This window comes from Rhea pennata, chromosome 3 (assembly GCF_028389875.1).
Source record: "Rhea pennata isolate bPtePen1 chromosome 3, bPtePen1.pri, whole genome shotgun sequence".
In the NCBI taxonomy this organism is placed as follows: Eukaryota; Metazoa; Chordata; class Aves; order Rheiformes; family Rheidae; genus Rhea; species Rhea pennata.
Genome location: NC_084665.1, coordinates 88484314 through 88500484, shown reverse-complemented (window position 1 = coordinate 88500484; position 16171 = coordinate 88484314). Strand labels below are relative to the sequence as shown.

The 16171-nt window shown below is 36.3% G+C and overlaps 1 protein-coding gene across 1 annotated transcript in view; it reads right to left on the bottom strand.

Annotated features, from left to right (window-relative positions):
- The window catches only part of MDN1 (midasin AAA ATPase 1), a 111594-nt gene that overhangs the window by 25527 nt on the left and 69896 nt on the right, over nucleotides 1-16171 (bottom strand). Inside the window, exons 62-77 of the mRNA XM_062572752.1 lie at nucleotides 15998-16107; nucleotides 14094-14790; nucleotides 13392-13553; nucleotides 12256-12529; nucleotides 11046-11281; nucleotides 10276-10371; nucleotides 9949-10043; nucleotides 9034-9158; nucleotides 7703-7849; nucleotides 7317-7426; nucleotides 6792-6865; nucleotides 6365-6560; nucleotides 4620-4779; nucleotides 4291-4437; nucleotides 2219-2345; nucleotides 1055-1160 (exon numbers count right to left, since the gene is read on the bottom strand). Coding sequence (XP_062428736.1) covers nucleotides 1055-1160; nucleotides 2219-2345; nucleotides 4291-4437; nucleotides 4620-4779; nucleotides 6365-6560; nucleotides 6792-6865; nucleotides 7317-7426; nucleotides 7703-7849; nucleotides 9034-9158; nucleotides 9949-10043; nucleotides 10276-10371; nucleotides 11046-11281; nucleotides 12256-12529; nucleotides 13392-13553; nucleotides 14094-14790; nucleotides 15998-16107 — 2862 coding nt within the window. The remainder of the gene's footprint in view (nucleotides 1-1054; nucleotides 1161-2218; nucleotides 2346-4290; nucleotides 4438-4619; nucleotides 4780-6364; nucleotides 6561-6791; nucleotides 6866-7316; nucleotides 7427-7702; nucleotides 7850-9033; nucleotides 9159-9948; nucleotides 10044-10275; nucleotides 10372-11045; nucleotides 11282-12255; nucleotides 12530-13391; nucleotides 13554-14093; nucleotides 14791-15997; nucleotides 16108-16171) is intronic.

Below are 16171 nucleotides of genomic sequence, written 5' to 3'. Positions count from 1 at the left end.
CAAGCAAAATCAAATGTTCTTCATGTCTCCATTTCATTTCATTGAGCAGACTGGAAGGTCACAGTTTAACTGAGCAAGTCTTAAAATGCGAGCTGTTGTAATTTCCCCTTCCTTCATTTCTCTGCATCCTCATCTTTCAAATAAATTGCATATAAATTTGATTTTCGAGTAGCTTGTAACAATTGTATCAAATTGCATCACAACACAGTAATTCTTTTCGTGAATTTAGTTCCAAGAAATAAAGCTATCTTACAAAATGATAATTAAAAACAAGATACGTTAGCTTAAATTTTCATACATATGACTACTGCTAAAAATCTCTTCCAGAATTCGTTTTTCTAGATTTATTGACAATTACTTTCACACCTTTTTGTTTTAAGGATCCTGAACTAATAAAATGTATAATACATGTTCACAGCAGTTAACAAAACCAATCACATCTGTGTGCAATTATTTATGCTGTTATCAGCTGTGACATCTGTCCGGATCATGTTGTAAAAAAAGAAAAAAAAAAAGTCAAGTGTGGTGAGAGAAAGATCATCTGGAAGAGATCCTTGTTTTCCTAGAGTGAAAAAGTAATTACTGAAAAAGTAATACTGATTTGTAAGAATTCTTTTGTTCCTCCTATTGATTTTAAACCATTTTTCAAACATGAAATTATTAGTATTCTTCCTGCTTAACATAGGCTCCAGCTATGTTCAGTTATAACTCTCAAAGGATTTTTCATGAGCCTGCACTAATCCAGATTTTGTTTGTCTAACATTCATCAATTCAGCATTTTCCTTCATACACAAAATAAAACAGTAATTTGGGATCTGTTGAGATGAAAGATATTAGTCATTACACAAGTTAAGTTAGCTCTCTAAATTAAAATGCTAAATGGTTTTGAGCTGCTGCACTTTAGAGTTGTCCCCAAAATGTTTTCTATTACCTTACATAAAATAGTGTTCTCATGTTATCCTTTTACTGCTGGAGAAAAGAAAAATCACAATTCAAAATGATAACACAAAATTAATTAAGTAGTAGGATATCTGGCTTTAGCTTGATGTTTTACCTTGGCAGGTGCTAACAGTGCTGTCTGAAGCCTAGAGTGGCGTGCAAGTGACCGATAGAAGTACTTCTGGCATCCATCCCAGGTAGATGAGATCTCTGTCAGCAACCTAACAAAATTTGATATTAGCAAGGTACATAACTTCAGTATTTCAAAACACTGGAAACACCAGGCCAGCTCTTCAACCTCTGAGAAATTTGCTATAACTTCTTTTTATTTTGTGGACACAATGGTCTCCTAATTCTTCATTTTCCCTAGAGTACTAGTCAACTATTCTAGTCATAAGAAAACACTTAATTTTTTTAATAAACCCTATGGAAAAAGTACCAGAATTTTTACCATCTAATATCATTTAGCACTTAAGTAGTAAATTTGTTATGCAGCTAAATTCAGTCTGATAGGGAAGCCTTTGTTTTGGGCTTGAAGAAGAGACAAGCTAAACCCTTACATCTGAAAAAGTCAGTAATCAGCATTTCTCAATGATACAAAATTACCTACTGCCTGAAAAATACTACAGAAATATTTGAAAGATTATCTTCCCGACATGCAGGTTATTCCTGCTTTGAAGTCTACTGTGTGTGTTCTCCTGAAGTAGACTAAATAATCCCTATAAATTACAGCTCATCTTTAATGAAATTGTTAACAGTCTACATTCTAATATGTTAGCAAAGCTTCCCAGGCAGAGTTGAGAGTTCTCACCGAGTTGCCAAAGGTGCAATTAAAAAAAAAAAAAAAAAAAAAAAAAAAAAAAAAAAAAAAACAGAGAAAAAGAAATCTATATAATAGACAGAAATTAATCAGTTATGTGCACCAGTACAGTATGTACTAGATTTCCAAACTGAGAAGTAATCTTATCAAAAAACAAAGTAAAACCCCCAAACTACCCCCAAACCACCCAAGCTCAAACCTCCCAACTCAAAACCAGGACCCTCCAAAACACCCCCAAACCTCAAATCCCCTTAGCTTCCCAAACCCCAAAGCTCTCAAGACCACCCAAAATCAGCAAAATAACCCCAAAACAGCAAACACCGCAAAACCCTTCAGATATCTTTAAAACCCTAAATGACTTAAAGTCCAGAAATGCTACTTTAAATCCACATGCAATTAATTCTATGAATTATAGCTGCAGTTCATACAATCTAAAGGTTAGAAATGCTATGTACATACGTGGCATCCACTTCACATGTACAGTTTACTACAGCTAACGCACTATGCAAGTCCAGTGGAAGCAGGCAGAGTATTTCATGATAGTCTTTTGAACGGGACCAAGACAGACCTTTCCGGTATGACAAACCTGGAATGACATTTGAACACACATCTTTTTATGCCCTCATTCTTTTGTATGAAAAAGGATATGAATAACTGATATTAAGATATGAAAGCTGCCAGTGTTTCTGATCTGTTTTCTTGACAACTACTTGAACATTTCATAAGTCCCTAACGGAAAAACATAATACGCAACTGAAATAAGACAAATAAACATAGACATGTGGGGATAAAAGAGGTTGGTGGTAGCAGCAGAAAAAAACCCCAAACTCAGAACCTAAAAGGCAAATGATACAGTGTGAAATAAAACCAAAGTTGCAGCTATGTACCTTTTAAACTCAGTCCTCAAGCTATAATCTTAGCTTTTTTCCAAAATTAATTTAAATGTGGTGATTTCTCCCAAGTCAATTACAACACTCATTTCAAAGTATCCTGAGGGAAAGTGGAGATAGTAACAAACACTCATTAGTTATCTGTGTTGTATATCTATCATATCTGTATCTATGTATGTTACCATTTCTCCCAAACAGGATGGAGAATGAGTTTTAAGAATAACCCTTTTCTATTCATTATCCTGGTCTCTTATGAAAGCTGAATTAAGGGATCATTCCCCCATTTTTTTAGATATGAAATGGCTGACGAACGAGGAAGCTAAAGGTGTCACCTGAAATCAAAGGCAGAGCCCGATAAAGAATTCAAGACCAGCGTGGTAATTAAATCACTGCAGTATATCCTCCCTCCAGCATAAAGTTTATGAGGTAGCAATCCTTGTCAGACATCCTTTTTCACCAGTGAGTGTAAAAATGCAACCACTACCAAACACAGGAAAAGTGTATGTCCTGGAAACCTCCCACTTATATTCACCTGTGTTTGTAGTCTAAACTTGAAAACCTTAATATTCCAGAAACTACTTAGTACCATATCAACAGGTTTAGTAATACAAACTACATACACTCAAAATGACAATTTAAAACTCTCCCTCACAAAGCATTCAGAATTATTTTAATTATTTCTTAAGTGCCATGACACAATCCCTGTAAGTTAATATGTTATTGAAATAACGTCTTCATCTTGGAACCTTTAAGCTCATGTTTTCAACCTCTCTCTGCAACCATGAGAAATGTAATTTAAACAACATATTTTTTTTCATTTTTTGAGGTTCTCAGAATCAGAATCACTTGAGGCCAGATGCTGTGGCTTCAAAGAGAAGCACCAAAATGACAGACTTAAAGAAAAAAAAATGGCAAAGTTACGTTTAGCTTCTGCTTCCTGCTTACTTACTTGGCAGAGCTCTCTCAGGCAGCTATTTATATAGAGAGATTGCATGCATTTTCTCATTTCTGAACTGCTCAGTGACTAAACAGTTGATGAATAATTTAACATAGCAACAAAGAAAAAGAATACTAATAGCTTGGGTAGATCTTCCATCTTAGGACTAGCAAGGGCAGGAAGGGAGACTGGACTGCTGACCAGCGTGCCTCCAGCGATTCTCATCAACTGGCCTCTTAGTCTCTATGGCTCAATAACATCTCCACCGATTTGAACTCTGCCAATTTGCCAGCTGAGGGATGGGCTCTCAAGCAAAAGAGCAGAATTCATTTTAGTTCTGGATTGGGGAATAGGTACAAGTTGATTATTATAACAAGAGCTTCTCTCTTGTTTCTAAAAGCTGCGCAGTGACTGCTGACTGGAAATAATACAGATTGCTGCTTCAAAAAAGCAACTGTTTTACATATAATGCAATGGAAGAGGAAGAGAAGGTATCTGAAAGGGCAAACAAGTCAGGTCTCATAGTCAATAGAGGAAAGGAAAAAGAGACTTAGGTATTACTACATATTGATGGCTCAATGACTTCAAGAACGTAATTAATATTATGGTATACTTGCATGAATTAGCAAAAGTGTAAAATGCTGAAGATCCTTGTATTTTTACATTAAATACATTTGAATTAAAAACTTTTAATTAAAACTAACCTGTTTTAGCAAGACTTTTAAAGAGATCTGACAAAGCCCGTTGCTTCTGCATCTGAATATGCTTGGCCTCTGACTTCTGCTTCTCCTTATCTGCTGCCTGATTAAATGTTAAATTCTGCAGTTCAACTACAGAAACAATGATATCACCTGTACAGAAGAAAGAGTAAAGGTAAGAGATGTGAAACTTCAGCGCACACAAACCAGCCATGGAAAGATGATCTGTGAAAGGATATATATATATATCTATACATAAACTTCCTCCTTATCTGTTCCATTTTAATGTGTGTTACAGAGTCAATTATGGTATGAAAATCACAAGAATACTCAACCTGTGAACTGGTCAAGACTTTCTAGCAGGCTTAAAAATGAGTTATTTTCCATAACTGTTGCACACATTTTCTTCATTTTTTTTGTAAGTTTAGGCAGCCGATACTGAAGAGATTCTGCATGAAATATAATCCCATCCTGATATTCTTCTGAGAGTGTCCTCTGAGAAAAATTAAAGAAATAGCCTGATTACATACATATACATGCATAATGGACAGATTAAGACAGCCTCAATTAAGTCAACAGGAAGTTGCTGCAAAATAAGCAAAATTCTGCATTCATCTGAAACCTAAAAACATGTTCATGCACTTCTCAGCAGAGTTCAGTACCAACACTTGAGGAAGTTTACAGTGTATGCTTGTCAGGTACACATTAATTCTGAAAACATCCAAATAAATGGAAGAAGCTACGATCCTACTCTCATAGCTTTCTGTCATGACCTCTTTCAAAGAGGTTATTCAGATCAGCTTCCTCAACCTTCCCAGTCCAAAGACAGTTACACTAACATAAATCACTAATGTCCTCAGGGATTTAATTGCCCTGCTAAAGAACGATGAAAAAGGTATGCAAATAGAAACGATTAAATGACAGAAATGATTCTCTGGCATGTCTGAAGTTGTCTGAAGTTATTCAGTAGGAGCTGTTCAAAACTGAAGTTTTCATATGTCTTCTTGTAGTTTCATAATATCTTTTTTCATTAAACAAGAGAAACGAGCAACTACATTAATTATCAGTAACAGGTTACGGGGAGAGGAAGTGAAGGTGGGGAAAGAAGCTGCCAAGTTAAAAAAAGAAAGAAAAAAGAAAAGCTAACTAAATTATTGACAGATTTCCACCTCCTTACGCTGTCCTCATGACTGTCACAGGCCAAGAGCAAGATCAACCTCCCGCCTGGTACAAAGAAAGTGAACAAAGCCATGGAATCTGCCAGATAGGAGTAACCGAGCATCTCAACCGCAACAAAATCCTGGAGGGGTCCCGACTGGCTTCTCACATCTTATTAACAAAAACTGATGGGTGCAAATATGTGGGTGAATATGTGGGGTGGGAGTGAATCTATTTCAGGAATAAAATTACAATAAAGCTGTCCAGCTCAAAGAGGAAGTTAGTTAGATATAATGAACAAGGCAATGTGCAGTAAGAGTTATCACCTACCAGCTAACAAACAACTACTCATATACATATGCTTTCAAACCATAGCAAATGTATGAGTATTCCCCTTTAAGAATTAAAGCTCGAAGTATTTTATATTTAATCAGTGCTTACCTATGTGCAAATATTACAGATATAGGATCATTTGTCTGAGTCTCTGTTTAAAAGAATCTGCAGCTGATATCAAAGATGCTCAAGATTATAATTTTGCGTCAAAATTCTCCCTTAATGGCAGAGTATTTCTTGAAGTAAAAAAGGCAACATTTAATTCTACTCCTAGTCATTACTTCTGAGAGTTGGGGATTAGCAAGTTGTTACACACAACACTCGAGTAACTTGAAGACAAAATATGTAACTGCTATCATCCTCATATTAGAGGGTAGATATTGTGACACAGTGATACTGAACGTTTGTCTATGTTGCACGTGCGCCCACTTGTGGTGTTTCATAGCACTGAACACAAAAAAGACCAAAAAGTTGACAATCAAACTTGACATTTACATAAAGTTTTTCTGAATAAATCAGTGAAAAGCAACATATACATGAGAATACAGAAAAAAATCCTTCCTACGTATAGAATAAAGAATAAAGTCACCTTGTCAGCATCTGTTCTAGCACACAGAGTTTTTCTTATAGTGTTGTTTAACTGCTGAACTTTGGTCTTTGTGTTCCCAGATTCTTCTTGCTTTTGCAAGCAGTCCAGCTGCCCTTCCTTATCACTTTCCACCAAAGCAGGCTGACATGGCTCACTCAGAACAACTTCAAACTTCTTCATGAATTTAAAGAGGGTCCTAATTGCCAAAGAAAAGTAGAATAGTTACCAAGCATTCTAATCTTTGAAATCTCCTAGCTGCTCAAAATAAATACGGTTCCACTGTGTGATGGATATAAGAAATAGTCTAGCATTTTAAATTTAACATCATAGAGAAATCACCTAGCAGAAAGGTAGAAATATGGTCACACATATAAATATGGCCATTTATTAGTCCCAAATGGCATCTTACTTCCAAGCTTTGAGTTACCTGTGTGTTTTTTCAACTGATTGTTTTATGGCCCAGAAGCTGACATCATTCCACTTTGAAATTTTCACAAATTCCTATTAAGGAAAGAAATAATCAGTAGACTTACTTATATAAACACAATGAGGTATTTGCATATAAAAATATGATCTTTAAAGCTGATGACATATGATGATCTGACTGTCTTAAAATTGAAGATCTTCAATTTAGTTATAGAGGAAAAGATTGCACAAGTCACCTTTTTCTATTAATAATGCGTTTTTATGTGTTAAAATATGTTTGTACTAAAGCTGATACACAGTCAAACGTTGTGAAATCTGAATGGGCTTCACTATATGGTAGACACCTCCTTAGCTGGATGGGACTGATGGAACATTAAAGACTTCTACCCAACCTCAAAAACATTTCTTTGCCAAGGAAAACATGAAGTACCACAGGGATTTCAGGGTATCCACAAATTCAAACACTAACTGCTCTACTGTTTGTCAGATCAGTTTGATACACTGTTTGAGTAAAATTTTCTTTTACCTTAAGTTCCTTTTCTATAGGTTGACGCAGTTCAGTGATTCTGGTCTCAACACACTCTGAAAACTGCTTATAATAATTGTGTAGATTCCACAGGATGCTGCACAGGATGTCTGGAAGGGACAGACAATAACAAGCTTCTTTCAAAACAGGATATTCTTCAGCATCAACAGCAGAAACACAACCAGTCTGCCTGTGAAAAGCTTAAAAATGCTTAGCTGTATCAAGGGATACGACAAACAAACCACCAATATTCTTGAAGGAAACAGTGAAAGCAGTAGCAAGCTTAGACTGCACTTACGAGCTTTTAATTATGTGCTTGTAAAGCCTGGAATGTCTGATGACAAGGTCTTGTAAAAAAGACTTAACACATAAATGTAACAACTTACCCTTTCCTGCTACCTGAGGCATCAGCAGGACATGGCAGTGGAAAACCAGTAGTGCCTGAAGCCGTGCTTGAAACTCGCCCAGTGTAGATCCTTCGATGAAAGCCTGTAGTGTGTTGACCAGCATTTTCAGACTCATCTGCTCAGTTTCTGATCATTTCACCAAAAATTTAAAAGAAGGGAGGGAAAAAACAAATAAAACTCCACATCAAAACTGTTGACTATTACAACCTTTTTATACTTCCAGCTCAATACTAGGTCTCTATTAGGCAAGGTTCAAAAGAAATTAAAAAACTTTCTACACAGAGCGGAAGTGTGGGGAAGAGGAGATTCAAATTTAAAATAAGGAATAAAAAGAACAAACAGCATACTGAGGGGAAAAAAAAACGGAGGACAAGAGAGGTAGTAACAAGATGCTGTCTGAAGTCAGCAACGTGAGCAATTTGTGCGTCAAGCATTCAAGAATATTTGCTGTTTTCTATAAAGGAATGGCTTTTTCAGCCATGACGAGCACAAATTAGTCTGTGCCTGTTGCTTAATTCCTCATAATTGCTGATGAAGAAATAGATCTTGGAAGAATCTGGTAGAAAAGATAGTGTCTTTAGAGCTTACCTATAGAGAAGACATGCTTCTCTACTTGGAGATGTAAAAAAAACCCCACAAGAATCTGAGGCTTGACAGGTTAAGTACATTAAATTATTACTTGCGAGATTGGAAGAGCTCTGCCTCCTCCCAGAGGATGTTACATCTTTACAACTTTACACAATTTTGGAGCCAGGTATGCAGAACACTTTTTTTTTTTTTTTTTTTTTCCTCCCTTAAGACTGTAAGTTGAACATCTGCAGATAGATTTGCTAGGCAAGACAGATAACAAAAGCATACATGCTATAAGGATTGTTTATGCTGAAAACTGTTCAGCTAGGATGTGAACTCTGATGCATGCAACAGGAAAAAGGTGAGGTGCCTTTTTCAGCTATACACAGAGACTTCCTCCCTTTCAAATTTCAATTTAAAATATGTATCTACTATGTGCATGATGCACAGTAACCTGTTCTTCCTTTCAGGTGCCTTTTACGGACATCTTCCTTTTTTTTACAATACCTATAGCATTAGCCCTATGAGATTCATATTTGGTTTCAAAAATAAACACCAAGTAAAGTACACACGGTCCAAAAGATCTTATACTATCACGGAATTTATTGTAGGGTTTTCACAAAGGGGACAAGAATTACCCCTATAAATGCTGGAGTTAAAGGATTCATTTAAGTGCTTAACTATGCATCCTTAAAAATTGCTGGAACTGTATTGCAGGTTTATAGGAGGACAGTACATACCTTCTTCGTTTCTCTCTGTCTGTTCTTGCACATACTTCTCAATCATCTGATAGATTGAGAACCAGTGCTTTGTGGATTTCTCTACATGCTGCTTCGCAATATTGTCCAGACTTACTGACCAGCAACTGGAAGCAAGGTGAGGATGAACAAACAAACAAAACAGAAATCAAAATTGTTGGCAGTTTGGGCTCAAAAACTACAGCAAAATTATTCTGTTTCTACTAAATTGAAGGAAAATTTTGCAGGATGAAACCATGTACACATATGCTTAATATACACAACCAACTTAAGATTACTGCTTTCCCACTATCATATATGGGGGAAGAAATACACAAACTATGGACTGTCAAACAAAACCAGAGAGAGCCAGGCTTAAAACAAGCAAAAGGAGTCTCTTTTCATAAAATGTGAGGTTCTCTTCTCACAAAATGTGAGGCAGACTTGTGGAATTCCTGATCAAGGTATACCGTGGATACAAATTGTGTATATCGTCTTAGCAGGAGATTGGGCAATCATTTTAAAGAGAAACAGTTTTAAAGAGAATGGAGTTTACTAAATAGACAAACCACTACAGGCTCACAAAACCCCAAGATGAAAAACAGGAGAAGGCTGGGAAAATATTAGGGTGAAGTATTGTAGATACTTGTCCTGCTTCTACTCCTTCTGAGGCATCCACATACGGTCACCAGGAAAGACAATACTAGAATGGACACCATTTTTCTGAGCTAGTGTAGGTATTCCTTTAGTTTCTTGGGGTTCCCCCTACTCCCGCACTACTAGGACAGGTATCCACACAGAGGAAACAGGTTCCACAATTAAGGTAATATAGACAAACAAGGCATTAAAATGCATCTCTGTATGGAAACAGAAGCCTACTGTTATTTCTCAGATACTGTAGGGAACTTGAGTTCTTACTTCAACTCCAGTCTGCGCCATTGGATAATCAGCTGTGTAACCAAATCAAGATGTTTCGTCAAGGACAAAGCTCGACTAGCATTTTCCTCCCAGTCCTGGGAGGGGAAAAAAAATAAATCCTTTTTATAAAGAAATTAATTTTAGTATGACAAGACTCATTTAGGTCTCTGCAGCATTTTCCTAGTACTTAAATTTACAGCATGAAGCAAGTTCTCTTCCTCAAATCCTTGTATACATATTTCTTTCAGCTGTCTTTATCACGGTACCAGAACAAATATGGAAGCATACAAGAGAAACTAAAAGGTTTTCCGTTACCCTTCTTCATACCTGTGCCTTTGCAAGAAGGATTTCTAAGCCATTCAGGAACTTTGAGAGAGGACTAGAGAGTGGAAAACTCCGGATTCTGTCCATCACAACTAACAGCTACAGAATGAAAAAATAAAAATTTCAAAGGTTAAGCTTATCTAGCTAGATTAGTATAACCTTCCTCTGCAAGAAATAAGAACTTTTGTTTTAAAAAACAACTTCCTGGTTTTCGTATTTAGTTCCCTTGCTGTTCATTAAAGGCCAGTGCTTTGGACCAAAGAGCACAAACAACCTAATGCTAAGTTCCAGCTGATTCTGGGATCAGAAAAATACAGTACAGCAGGAACGTCCAGCTAAGAGGTACCAAAGATCCATTTTTAAAGCATTATTAAAAACAAACGAATAAAAAAAAATCCTCATGGCTCTCTAGAAAGGAAGGGAAAAAAAAAAAAAAAAAGGAGGAGCTCACAGCTCACACAAGAAAAGACCTCAAGAATCTTTAAGGTATGGCAGATTGACTGAAGCTGTAAAATCAGAGTAGGCAACAAATACCATTTAGCATTTCAGAACTAAATCAAACTGCTGAAATACCTAATATATCTGAAGACGACACAGGCATCACTTCAAAACATCTATGTAATTAATACATAGATTTATGTCTTGGTGAATTATGCACATATCTGTGCATGCATGTATGTATTTATACATATATTTACACACATACGCACAACTGTAAAATACTTGCTTGTACACAACTGTTTTTCCCCAAACATTTGTAAAAGTGCCTTTACCTGCAGAAGTACTGGATGCTCAGGCCAATCCTGCAGTAACCTGTTTACCTCTTTAGCAAAATTATCAAGTACAGGTTGGCACTGTCGGACTTGCTGAATATTAGGATGCTGGTAAAAGTCATATGGGCCATCTTGCTGTAGCACAAGATCTGAAGTAAATTCCTCAAAAAAGGAATTGTGAAGAAGGGTGCTAACTAGAAGTTGGCTTCCCAGAAGACTATCATTCATTTCAGCACCTAAGAAGCCAAAAAGGACAGATATGCTATTCATTTTTTTTTGACTAGGAAAAGTTCATCTTTTCCTGTATTCTGCTAACATCATCTCAAACCTTATCATGATATGTATTATGAAGATAAAAATATGCCACACACAAGCAATGAGATAAAAGCAATGAGTATAGAAGAAAAGAAGCATACTTAAATTTACATTCTCTGTTTTACCAACTTTTTGTACAAAAATAAAATCAGGATTCAACTGTGGTTTTTCCATGCATAAATTCATATCAAGGAGATTTACTACAAAAGTATTTATCAAGGTTCTGTGAAAAACGAATCCAATATTAAAAAAAAAAGTATCAGATACATTACGCCTGGGGTATGGACACACAAATTAGTTACTGTAGAAACAGCAGGTCTCCTGCATTATATGCTCCTCCTTAACTGTCCACATACACATTTACCAGATTAGAGCTGAAATACTGCTCAGCTTTGAAAAATGGTGAAAAATACCAATCCTTAGATCCTGTATATTATGATTTTTCACACTAAGTGTGCCAAAGTTTAATGTAAAAACAAAGTGCATGTTATTGTTTTTTTAAACTATAGAAGCTCCATTAAAATTAATTTCTTTATGAACCTAATTGAAAATTTTATCTCTGGAAAATTTCTACAAATCCATTGTCTCCAATCAGATTATGCAGATGAAAATATTTGAAATTTTGGATGAGGAAGTAGATTCAGTTTACTCTAGAACTATGTTGGTTAAGTATTAACAAATCAAATAAAAATAAAATAACCCTTAAAGACCAAAATAGCCCAAAAAAACTTTGAACATGGAACAAGTTCTTTGGGAAAAAAAAAAGAAAAAGAAAAAAAAAGCAGTGTTTTGTACATTTCTTCCATAGCATATAAACATTTAATGACTTGCAGATTAATCTGGAATTAATCATCACAAAGCTAGAGGTAAACATCTGAAACGTTAGAAACCTTACCAATTAAAGGATAGAAGTGCGACACCAGACATGCACCAGTCTGATAGCAGGAAAGAAATGTACTCAAATAATGTTTAGCTTGATGTGAAGGCAGATTCTGTTGATACCACAGGGATCGTGCAAAGTTCAAGCACAACTGTTGATGAACCATCACTACTGTTTGCATAGAGCTCTTGGACAGAAGAGCTCTATCAATTTCAAGCTGGTCTTCCAACTCATCTACAGTTTCCATTTTTTCTTCTAAGCTTGCCTGAGCTGTGATATCTTCAAAGTCCTACAAATCACATTATAAACAATAGACAATTATAACTCATTCCTTTAACGCCTTTTGGAGGCGAGATGCATGCAGGGACGAGGTAAGTATTGAGACAATGTGCAAATGATTTGGAATTGCCACTATATAAATACACTGCCCACCTTGCAATTTAGATACCAATCTGAAACAGAATACAAGTGAATGGAACAATTATGTTAAGGGTATAACTACAGCAGGCAAGAGAGCGCAGTACAGAAAGCCCTGCACTGCTGCCCACTAAACCTCTTCCACAACAGGTAGCAGTAGAGTCAACATCTGCTAATAAACAGCCTCAACACTGTTTGATTGCTTCCAAATCTTTACTATCGTATCTCTACCTCCCTACAACCCATGGATCCACAGAAGTGGCTCATGGATTTCTATACTGCACTCTACTGCTTGGGGAAGCACAAGCCAGTTAAACATGAAAACCTGGTATCTTGAGCCATTTGTTCAGTTAAGGAGAATAGCGCTCTTTATAAATAATACAATCTCAGCAGAGCTTATTTGCTAAATGAATCAAATATCAGAATTCTGCCCTAAATAACTAATCGCATCGTCATTCAGTTACATAACTTACGGTTACTCAGCAAAACCTCAGTAGAATATAAATCCAGAAGTTAAATCTGAAGCATTCTACAGGAGAAAGTGAACAACAAGGAACTATTGTTCCACTACACGGTTAATACCCTTTAATATCAAGATCTACCCTAAGTTTTCCTTTCGGTAGGAGGAAAAAAAAAAAAAAAGGCATCTATCACTATGTTTTATTTATAACATGTATTCTTAGGAGCTATTTTACACACAATTTTTGTGTTTCTTTGCAGAGTACTGTTGTTACCTTTTCATGAAGAGGAAATCTCCTCCTAAATTCTTCTTCTTCCTCCTCTTCTTCGCTCTGCCCTTTTCCATGGCTTTTACTCTTATATCTGTACAGACTGTTTTCCATTGCCTCCTGCTCTTGAGCACGGCGTTCCTGTTCATCCCATTCATTTATAATTGCCTGAGGAAACAAAGCAGCACATTTTTACACAAATAAATACTTAAAAAAAAAAAAAATCACATCTTACCTCATCGTCGTGACAGCATCTATTTTGTTTGGCTTTTTTTTTCTTTTTAATCCCAATTTTGGGTCTGCAATAGTAATTCAAAGCCATTTAACTTGAATGAAGATTAAGCTGCCCTTTCAACCAACCAACAAGGAAAAAAGTATTGGCAACAGCATGTAAGAGAATCTCACTCCAAGTTCTAGTTACCTTTCTTAACTCTTTTATAGAGAAACTCCTGAGAAAGTTCTTTTTTTTAAAAAAAGAAAACCTTTGACATTCATTAGAGGCTTTGATTTTATGCTTTAATAAATCTGAAGAAGTTAACATAATATGCTTAATAATACTCTATTAATTCTGTGAGGGGGAGCAGGGGTGAAAGGAGCATTAAGAACTTCATATCGACATTTATCCAAGATACTTCAGTGTAAGAATCCTACAAAAGCAAACAAAATGCTACTCTAATTATTTTCTGGCCATTATAGTTCAGATGTTACCTGACACAGATGTCTAAAAAGCTGCAGAGATTTCTGGTCCATCTCTCCTTTAGACAGTACATGGCATCGAAGATGCAACAAAGCATTCACTAGCAGCTGTTCCAGAGTTGGGCAAGGCTTCGGTACTCCCTCAGACTCTCCTTCAGAGTGCTTCAAAGAAAACTTTTTAAGTCCATTAAGGACCTCAACTGAATTCACTGAGCATAAAATTTCTGCATGAGCAAAATAAGTGGGTAAGGTGGGGCCAACAGAAGGAAATGCCAACAAAGAAGTGAGGAGGCTGGCAAGATCAGCAGGGCAGACAAAACTGTTGAGCATTGCATAAGCTTCAGAAGCCACTAGTCTCATGCCATGTTGCAACTGTAAGATGGCAGTTTGCAGAGGAATGATGGCATCGGGGAATACAGCATATTCCTCTGCCAAGTGTCTTCTAAAATGGTGGTGTGACTGTTGCCAAGATGCTTCTTCATTTAACAGGTTTTGTATTGCCTGGAGTGACTTAGGTCTTTCCCCACGGAGGAACTGCAGAAGGCGGGCTAAAAGATCTTGGACTGAAGAAACCTGTGCAATACTGTTGATGTACTGGTGAACTTCCTGGTATAAGCAGTCATAGGGTGGGGCTGGAGGCCTGAAGGCTTTTTTTCTGGAAAGACTGCTGATCTGCTCCTTCAACCTCTGCATTCTCTCATGCAACAGTCTGTTAGAAAATGATATGTACAGTTTAGAAGCATATTGTAATAAACATAAGTATTTCATAAGCTACTCCGTCATATAATGGAAGATGCATCACCAATACTTTGCTCATTTGTAAGAGACAGCAAGTTAGGAAAAAAGAAAATAAAAAGGTGGCACCAGCACAGAATACATATAGCCTTCCTTCCCTCTCTTCTCATTTTTTCCATGTGTTTCCATTAAATGTCAATTACAGGGTTTTTTTTTTGCTTGTGACCTGACAGTTCTATGAGCATTAATGGAAATGTAGTATTGCTAGAAACAATCAAACTCAGGAATTCTGAACTAGCTTTCAAAGACTATCTTTCTTTTTAACCAACAGCACACATCTTCCAGATCAATTTACATGTATAATAATAATGGGACTGGAAACTTCCATTAATCATGGAAAATTAAAAGCAATACCACTTCTTATCTCCATGCACAAGGGACACCCGAAAACCTGTACAAAATTCCCATTCATTTAAAATTTCTTACTCTAGTTCCTCAGCTTCAAAACCAACAGCTAAAAATTCTAAGCATCAACAGGGTATTCCAATTGGTAAGATACTTTGGTGACAGCACAATAGGCAAAAGTTGATGCTAAATCACGCTTTCACAGGCTTCTACTAAATACATACCGGTTTAAGAACTCAGTAATTTAGCACTGGTTTCTGCTGAGGCCTTTAAGAGTTAGAGTCATAAACAGACAACCCATCTCATTTCAGTTTATCAATAACCTTATTACAATTTCGTGTACCATAAGTACCATAATTATGTGTTCATTTTCACCTCTGAGCATAGCTTCAGTTTTATCAAGATAGGAGGGCCACATACACAGATATGGCTTTTAGGTGGAAAGCATTTACATATCCACATTTTGTAGGCTTGTACTGTATCAATTGCTGTGTTCACAGCAGTATAAAGAGTGTATGGTCAATTCCTTAGTTACAGTAAGTAAGACTCTACAGAATAGCTTCCATATTTTTCTTTGCCATCTTTTTAAGAGCTAATTAATACTTTCAAATCAGCAAGCTGTAACTTATTTTGACAGATTAACACAAGCACTGTAAGGCTATGGAGAATATCCATCCCAAGCATCTGTAGATGTAATTTCCAATCTAAACAAACAAAAGAAAATCCAAAACAGAAATAAAAACAACAACAAAAAAATCAGGCACCTGGGATATTACCTGAGATGGGGATGAATATAGTTGCTGATTGCTTCATCTTCAATACTTTTCCCGGTATGCAGCTGGGATGACAAATCATTTGTTTTCCATTCACACTCCAGCTGATGCAACTAAAAAGAAGAGAATAAACCCTTCTTTGAAGTTCTGATTTTGATAACCCAGCTGGTGCATCAT